The following is a 9,108-nucleotide window of genomic DNA, read 5'->3' as shown; positions in this document are numbered from 1 at the left end:
AAATATGTAAATAAATGGCATCAATGTTCTTCTGCCTCCCTTCCTGCAAAGCCACTCTACATACATACATTCATTGTAAAAAAAAAAAAAAAAACAGGGTGTCTGGTGGGTCTTGGGTAATTTTTCTGGCAAAAACAGCTTTGATATGTTACCTGCGCCTGATGAGCGTGGTGTTGCTAATTGTGCTGATACAAGAGCTACTGCAAACACTGAGATATCAGAATGGGAAACTCATCTGTCATTTTTGCTTAATCATGCATTGTTGACCCAAAGAAATCCAGAATTAGAACTGAAGAGAGTTTGTGAGGTAAATGACAGTGCAATAGAGTCCTCACTAAAATCATCAGTTTTTTCAAAATGAAATGTAAACACAAGCACTCAAAGGAGATGCCTTTAAAATGCCACATGTGAACGGCTATCCGTTTTAGAAATCATTTTTTATTGATCACCCAGTGGTCATATTAATATCAGGTGTAGACAGGACTGTAGGTGATTGGGAGATCAGCCACTCTCAACTTCATACATGGATATATGCTACTGGGATTTGGGGATTGGATTTTGTAACAAAAAAAAAAATCATGTTTTGCAACAAAAAGGTATTTAAAAAGTCACTTATTGTTTAGAAAGATTTTATTGTCATGGCACAGTGTTGATGTTCTAGGCACTCATGGATCAGGCATTTTGTAGTCAGCTGGGTGCGATCCTTCGCGGACTCTTCCAAAGCATCCCAGGACGAGATCCACCGCTGCATTCACTGTAGACTGAACCTCATCCTCTGTTCTTCCTCGCTTCGGGTTCACCTCCACGATATCGACAGCAGACAGCAGGTCTGTTAGAGAGACAGCATCATGCATTTAAAAACAGAATTCAATATTGATTCAACAGCAACAAAATAAGAACTTCAATGTTTTAGCTAAGTTGGTCTTCATTAGGGCAGTAATTGATGTAAAAACCCAGAACAGCAACAATTTAAATAAAAAGTTTCCTGAACCTGAGATCTGGATGCATTGGAGATGTTTTGAAGGAAAACCTATTCCTTCTTAAAAAGCCGATTTAACTCAATAATGCACTTTTTGATCTGTCATCAACATCAATTGGCTTAGGGCATCTGAATTTTGACAGCCATTTTAAAATAATGAATTTCTTCTGCTTTAAGCGCTTCCTTATTGTCTTAGGCTTTATTGTCTTAGAATAGGCTATATATCAAACAACGATGAGACACACTGCAGAGAGGAGATTCACCACCTGGTACAGTGTTGCTCAGACACCGACCGAGTTCTGAACAGCACCAAAAGAGGTCATATATATAGGACAACTAAAAGAACCTCACATGCCCCCCTAGTCATACATGGAGATGGAGCGTGGATGGAGAAGTGGAGCGTGTGAACAACATTAAGCTGATCTCACTTGGACTTTTAACACCTTGCACCTCATAAAGAAAGCCCATCAAAGACTTTTCGTCTGAGGAAACTGAAACAGACTGGACTCCCCCCACAACAACTTGTGCACTTTTATAAAAGCACAATCGAAAGTATCCTTTGCCTCCGCAGGACCTGACCCGGGTGGTGAGAACAGTGCAGAGGATCATAGGATGTCCACTTCCAGATCTGGACTTGTATACTGGCCGCCTCCATAAGAAAGCCAGCAACATTACTAAAGACCCTGGACACAACCTTTTTGTTCCTCTACCTTCAAGACGGAGATACAAGACAGTAAAAACTCGGACTAGCAGGCAGAGGAACAGTTTCTTTCCAGTTTTCTTTCCTCTGCATAACCAAACTTACCAATCTTGTATCACTGCTAATACGTTTAGTATACTAAACTCCTGATATATATTTGAGTTTTATATTATATTATATTTTTAGGTTTTAAAAAGTTTTAAAAAGTTGTTTTATGGATGCTTTATAGATATATGTTTATGGAAGTATCTTGTCTTGTACTTGTATACCACTCGGAATTTCATTGTATCATTTACAATGACAATAAATCTTTATTCTTAGTTGTCATGCTGCATGATCCACTTACGGTTAAGATTTAAAGATAGATACCCTAAACCATTCTTCTGTAGAATTTGCTGGTACAACTCAGAATTCACAGTGGCAAGCTGACCTGGATGCAAGGCAGCAACACAGCACTGAACAGTGATGCTTCCACCACCATGTTTAACATTTAGGATGGCAGACAGCAGTAGAGTCTTACTCTTTACTTTACTATTTTGCCATTCATATCAAACCTATTCATTGTCCTAACATAGCATTATTTGGGAAGATTTTTTGCTGGATGACCATTGCAATTATTGCAAAGTGACATTGTAAAAGCCATTACCACTCACTGTGGACAGCATAGTTGGTGCTATTGATAATAACTGGCATCTTCTGGCTAGGATTGCACGAGACAATGCCACATAATAGCTCTTGATCAATGACTCTTGAAACCTCAGTGCATGTAGAAGTAGTAAAAAGTTTTGACAGAGGACACAGCTTTAGCTCTCACCCGTTTGACAGATGTGCTCTGTGATGTAGACCCCCTCTCTGTATGTTAGACCCCCTACCACAGGCGTCCCCGTCGCAGGAGCCACTGAGGGGTCCAGAGCATCGATGTCGTAACTCAGGTGGATTGGCTTTTTCACCCTGCAGAGTATTTATAGTACAGAATGGAGCTTGAGAAACAATACAATCCAATCAAATACAATCAAAACTCTCAAATGAAATGTTTATGGTGTGAACTTGCTTTGTAAATATGTGATCACAGGTCTGCTCCATGACTTTGGCAATTCCAAGACGATCTACCTCTGACATGGAGAAGGTCTTGATTCCGAGGTACTTCAAAATGTAACTGGAACAAAGAGAGCATTTACTCAATACATCAAAGTTTGTTTCAGTGCATTCTTCTGTTCTAATCATCACTATACATTAATCGCCAAAAAAATACAATGGCATGCCAAAGGTCATGGGAGGGCAGTATTTAAATTGATAATGAAGTAATACCTCAGAAAATAGCTTGGAAAAGCCCACACCTGCATAAGATATGAGGTGTTATATTGTGAGTGGGGCTGAACACTGGCTAATGTGCTCATGGAAAGGCACATTTGTGCAAAAATCGCTTTTTGCATTCTTTTTTTATTTCCACTTGGGTTTCGACTGCCACTATAAATACTAATAAAAAAACATTCATCTGGTTTCTGTGAATCAGTTGAAAGAGTTTGGTGTCAGCAATCACCTGCATAGAACCACCCTGTCACCAACCCTCTTCTGTAAACCCCCACCAAAGCCTCACAGCTGAAGAAATGCCACTTCAGATCTATACCTACTGTCCGTGGCAAGTCAGCAGATAAGAAAGATGAAGGTGTTTTCAAATTATGAATTTTGAGCTTCTATCACAGTTAAGCATGATCTAGCAAAACCAATGGTGTGGCCAGCAGAAGCTCATTTGCATTAAAAATTGACAGAGCCCTTAAATGGCTAATTCTGAAAGGGACAAAAGGGCAAAGAACTTTATGAGAATGTTTTGTATAGCCCATAGACCCAACCTAACGGTATAATACGTCCTCTTTAACATTCCTTAATCCTTAGTGTCTTGTGTGTACCGGGACTATGTCATAGAAGGCTAGTATTACCATCCAAAGTAAACAGCTCAATGGGTAGAATTGTCCATGCAAACAGACAAGTGACTTTGGTTCAAGCAGGAAGCGTTTTCTTTAGTTTCCATGGGATATGGCATAAGTCACGGGACAGGACACAATACCTGTTCTTGTCCCATTATCTTTGGCATGTCAGTGAGTGAAGTTAATGACAATAAATGTTATAGAGATACCAATTTAGAGTTACAAAGTTTTGTATATTAATCATGAAAGCATTTAGTGACTCTGGCTCTACACTTACTGCTCTCCTGGGTCTACATCTCTGAGTCCTATGTACACAATATCTTTGGCTGCTATACAGGGCTTTATCCAGGAAAAGTTTGGTATGACAGGTATCTGAAAGAAGAAAGGAAGAGAGGAAAATACAAACTGCTAACAAATACTGTACATGTGCAGATTAAATTATTTGATTAACTGAAAAGCAAGAAAAACAAAAAGCAGAAAACATGTGTTAATGTGTCGTTACACATTGGGTCGCCAACTTTCACATAAAGTTAAAATCAAACAGCAGAAAAATGTACACTTAATTGACATTGACAAATGTAAGATTTTAGTCTGATCTTTGTCTTAATTAAACAATTAATTTACATTGCTAATCACCTTGTTGTGCAGCTCGTGGATGAGGTAGGACATGGGCTGGCCGTGGATGTTGCCAGTCGTAGTGGTGAGGGGCGTGTTTATGTCAGCATGAGCGTCCACCCAAACCACACTCACCTCACTTCCAGAGGCTGCATGACCGTGGATTGAACCAATCGCTAAACTAGGGGAATAAAAAAGAATGAAGACTTGATCCTTGTACATGAGCCTGATCCACAGAAGTCACAGTACATGAGTGATGTTCTTACCTGTGATCCCCCCCGAGCATCACACAGGTGTGGCCATCATGCTTGATTCTCCGCACAGCGTCCGCAAGCTGTTGGTTGGCACGTCCGACCGCCCGCGGCCTCTTCGCCAACCCAACCGGCTCATCGCTGGACACGCTCTCAAACGCCAGGTTCCCATAATCCTTTACATCACAGCCTGCCAGAAAAAGGAGGAATCTTTATAAGAATGTGTCTTCAAAAAAAAAAAAAAACAGAACGGAAGCAGTGTCTGACACTAAAAACTTTAAAAAGTTTGCTAAGAAACATTAAAAGAAGCCTGATGACTACTATCAGCACATCCTCTGGTCAGATCAGACGAAGGTTAACAGATTAACCTGTAAAGATCAGTTCACTAAGCTTGGTATGTGATAGACCTTGTCAGGACTGTCACAATGACTGCATATTACTTCCTGTGAAGCATGGTGGTGGTAGTTTTTAAGTATGAGCTTGTATGATTTGAACCGGTGTAATGGAGATGAAATTCCAAAATACTGTTTGTAAAGATAATTCCCACTCTCAAAACACTCGGATATTCCAACATATTCCAACATGACAATGACCCTAAACACATTGGGGAATATAAACAGGAGTCTTTAAAAGATAAAGAAAGTAAAAAAGAGAATCTGGCCAAGAATGTCACCTGAGCCAAATAAAATGGATCACCTTCCCCTTTTTGGGGAATTAAAGTAAAAAGAAAAGAAGCACAACCCCTCCATTAAAGAAGAGCCAGTAAACTGGTACCATCAGAAGTGTGCAGCTGCCATTAAGAACAAAGGTAATATAGATAAAGGAATATGAATGGTTTTGTTAGCATAGGGTATTTTAATGAGGTTGCCAGTCTTACAATATTAACTCAATAATTAAAAGAGTTAGCTGGTATGTAGCATGTGTAGAATAGTTAAAAAACAAAACTATATTGAATTATATTGTCCCCAAAAATAAGAATAAGAAAAAAATCATTATGATGCTACACTGATCATTGCTACACCAGGTTAGACACGCAGTTCACTGCTGCAGTGTACAAGTCTGGTGAAACAATGTTATTCGTGTAAAAATTCGTAATATTACTCTACCGCCTCAGTTTACATGCGTCTTTCTCTTTTAGTGTTGGTTATGTGTTGTCAGCTTGTCCAGAAATGCATGTGTAAAAACATGTCCTAAAGTGTGAATGCCACTTTTTATTGGTAGGGCAAAGCCAGGAGTATACAATTCTTCAATAATGTGATCAAATTAAGTTGTGTGTCTATGGAGGTTTAAATATTTGAACGAAGAATTAAAAAACAAATTACTTAGTTGCTAACACTACTTAAAGTGGACATGAAACATTTCACGTTTGTACAAGTTTTCTAAGGGATTAAATATAATGGAATTTATTTGGGGGGAAATTTTTAGATGCTTTTCTAAGACATTTTAGATGCTTTTCTAAGAGCGGACCGTTTTGGAGGTCTCTCTGCTCTTTCTACGTGAGGTCCGTGCAGAATCCCTGCAGCCCGTAGCTTGTTAATATACATTAAGGTATTTAGCATGTAAAGTCCAGAGTTCATTAAGACTGAATGAAATGTACATGATTTAAGTGGATATTTAAACAACCTGGCACTGTTTGGTTGATAACCCGTTCAGTTTGGAAGTTAGAAGGCTTGCTGGGTGGCTAGCTTCATCTAGTTAGCGTTAGCTAGCATTGGCTAGCTATGGTAAGATAGTTAGATACGTAGCTAATGCTAGCTATGTTATCTTTTTACTGTCAGCTTATCTAGACTACCGGTACCTCTCGCTGTTCAGCTTATTTTTCACTGATAGCTGTTAAACTTATACGATTTGTTAGAGTGAAAATACATCTTGTGAATTATACTAAATACTTGAAATGTTTCATGTCCACTTTAATGTTCTTATCATTTATATGAATTCTGTGGAAATTAATGCTAATCAGTTAATCAGTGAAACTGCCCCAGAGGTCTGTTAGCTTGTGCACTACATGTGAAGTAGGATGTTTGGTAACTACAGGTTTAAAAGGTATGTTATCAGAACAGCGGTGATGGGCGGAGCAGGCAGAGTGTAATGCTTGATAGGAAAGCCAGAAATAAAAGAATAACCCAGTATAACCCAGTATAAACAGACCGCTGGCCAATACATCACTGATGAGAGCGTCTGTGTGTTATTGATTGAACCTGTGCAGAACTGTGGCGTATTGTGTCCACACACCGTCAGGAGAGCGACGCACTAATGTCACCTACATGATGGGAGGTGTGTTTGTGTTTTCACCATCACAGTTTCTCAGAATTGCCATTATGGTTGCTCTCACACACACACACACAGAGTGGGTGGTACAGGGTCAATAAGCCTTGTCCTATCAGATCAAGTCTTTAAACACTGGTCTCTCTCTCTCTCGCTCTCTGTTACAGAATTAAATATTTTTGGCTAAAGCCTAAATAATGCAAAGGTTTTTTTTTTTTTAATAAAGTTAATAAATTATATAAACAACAGTTTAAAAATATTTATTGAATAATTTTTAATGTCCAAGCAGTGCTATACATAAATATGCATTAATTTACTTCAGCAGTGCTATTTTTATTATGAATTTACTTTAGCAGTGCTATTCATATAATTAATCTACCTCAACAGGGCTATTCTTATGAATTTACTTTAGCAGGGCTATTCATAGAATGAATCTACCTCAGCAGTGCTATTCTTATGAATTTACTTTAGCAGTGCAATTTATATAACGAATCTACTTCAGCAGTGCTATTCTTATGAATTTACTTTAGCAGTGCTATTCACCTCAGCAGTGCTATTCTATTCATGAATGTAACTCAGCAGCGCAATTTGGTCCTAAATTTTCTTCAGTTGGCTATTCTAGTCACGCATTGTAGTCACACCTTAGCAGTGCTCTTTTTTCTATCATTACCTCAGCAGTGCCAATTAAATCACAAATATAAAGCAGTGTAATTTTAGTCATAAACTTACTCTACTCCATATGTAACCCATTTTTAACAAGACCTTGATTGATTTATTTTAAATCTGACTGTAGAATTGTAGAACCAACTACTGTTCATGGAAACTGACTGTGTGCTACAGATGCTACAAATGCAAAACATTCTTAACGGCATTTCTCCGAAGTTATAAAAGCCATTTTAGTGCCCATTAAGCCCAATAATGTGCAGGTAGAACAGGTTTGGCTCTGCTGTTGTTTGTGAGAGCTTTATGTTGGGATGACAACCATGTGTCCATGAGTGATCTGTAAACCTGACTGATGACAACAGTATAGGGGTTTTACAAACCACGCTTGAAAAACTAATGAAAGTTTAAAAGAATTAACTTAAGCAGTAACAGACTCCTCTGACATATAAACAGCTAAAAGCATTCTGACCACAGCTCCACCCTCAGAAGTCTGATTTTCCATTTAGGAATAATCTAAATGCCATGCACTGATCACTGAAGCTCTCAGACTGGTTGGAAACTTGTTTAAAAATTAATGCTTAGTGCTCCTAGATCTTTTCTCTGTTTAGGGAACGTGAGAAACAGCCTGACGATGGTCACGGCTTGCTCTGTGGTTTAAATAAACATCCAGTTACATCATAACTCCTCTGCTGTTCTGAAAAGATCAACTGTTATAGGCTCGTTGTCCAGTTAGACTTTAGATCAGTCACATATTTAACCACTTTCATACTGTCTTAGCAACAATATCACTCTAACCTAAAAATCACCCCGACCGTAACACCCTGATCACTCTGATCCTAAAAACCTTAAGATCACCTTGATTAAAGCATCATTCTGGTGCTAAAATCACTCCAACTATAACATTTTACCCTGATTACTAGACGTCTAAAATCACCCTGGCCATAATATTGCTCTGGCCCTAACATCACCCCAAAGAAAAAATCACTCAAAACTAAACTGAAATTTAAAAATCACCTCAACCCTAATATCACTCTGAAACTAAAATCACCTCAACCCTACTATCACGCTGACCCTAATATCACCTCAACCTTAATATCACTCTGAATCTAAAATTACCTCAACCCTAATATTACTCTGTACCTAATATCACTCCAATCATAAATTCACCTCAAACTTAAAATCACATCAACCCTAAAATCACCTCAACCCTAATATCACTCTGAATCAAAATCACCCCAATCCTAAATTCACCTCAAACATAAAATCATCTCAAAAATATCACTCTGACCCTAAAATCACTCCGATCCTAAAATTACTCAGACCCTAAAATCACCTCAACCCTAAAATCACTCTGACCCTACAATTACCTCAACCTTAATATCACTCTAACCCTAAAATCACCTTAACCTTAATATCACTCTGAATCTAAAATTACCTCAACCCTAATATTACTCTGTACCTAATATCACTCCAATCATAAATTCACCTCAAACTTAAAATCACATCAACCCTAAAATCACCTCAACCCTAATATCACTCTGACCCTAAAATCACATCAACCCTAAAATCATCTCAACAATATCACTCTGACCCTAAAATCACTCCGATCCTAAAATTACTCCGACCCTAAAATCACCTCAACCCTAAAATCACTCTGACCCTACAATTACCTCAACCTTAATATCACTCTGACCCTAAAATCACCTTAAC

General features: G+C 38.3%; 1 protein-coding gene across 2 annotated transcripts in view; it reads right to left on the bottom strand.

Annotated features, from left to right (window-relative positions):
* Positions 1 to 9,108, bottom strand: part of arg1 (arginase 1) — a 102,104-nt gene that overhangs the window by 90,824 nt on the left and 2,172 nt on the right. Inside the window, exons 3-8 of one of the 2 annotated variants that reach the window (XM_022669141.2) lie at positions 4,486 to 4,660; positions 4,241 to 4,400; positions 3,882 to 3,976; positions 2,731 to 2,835; positions 2,494 to 2,630; positions 613 to 829 (exon numbers count right to left, since the gene is read on the bottom strand). In XM_022669141.2, coding sequence (XP_022524862.2) covers positions 666 to 829; positions 2,494 to 2,630; positions 2,731 to 2,835; positions 3,882 to 3,976; positions 4,241 to 4,400; positions 4,486 to 4,660 — 836 coding nt within the window. In that variant the 3' untranslated portion in view covers positions 613 to 665. Of the gene's footprint in view, positions 1 to 612; positions 830 to 2,493; positions 2,631 to 2,730; positions 2,836 to 3,881; positions 3,977 to 4,240; positions 4,401 to 4,485; positions 4,661 to 9,108 lie in introns of those variants that run through there. The other variant, XM_049465024.1, reaches the window with a different exon arrangement.

The sequence above is a fragment of the Astyanax mexicanus genome, chromosome 15 (genome assembly GCF_023375975.1).
Source record: "Astyanax mexicanus isolate ESR-SI-001 chromosome 15, AstMex3_surface, whole genome shotgun sequence".
Taxonomy (NCBI): Eukaryota; Metazoa; Chordata; class Actinopteri; order Characiformes; family Acestrorhamphidae; genus Astyanax; species Astyanax mexicanus.
Note: the sequence above shows the minus strand (reverse complement) of the source record. Positions and strands in the feature narration are given on the sequence as shown.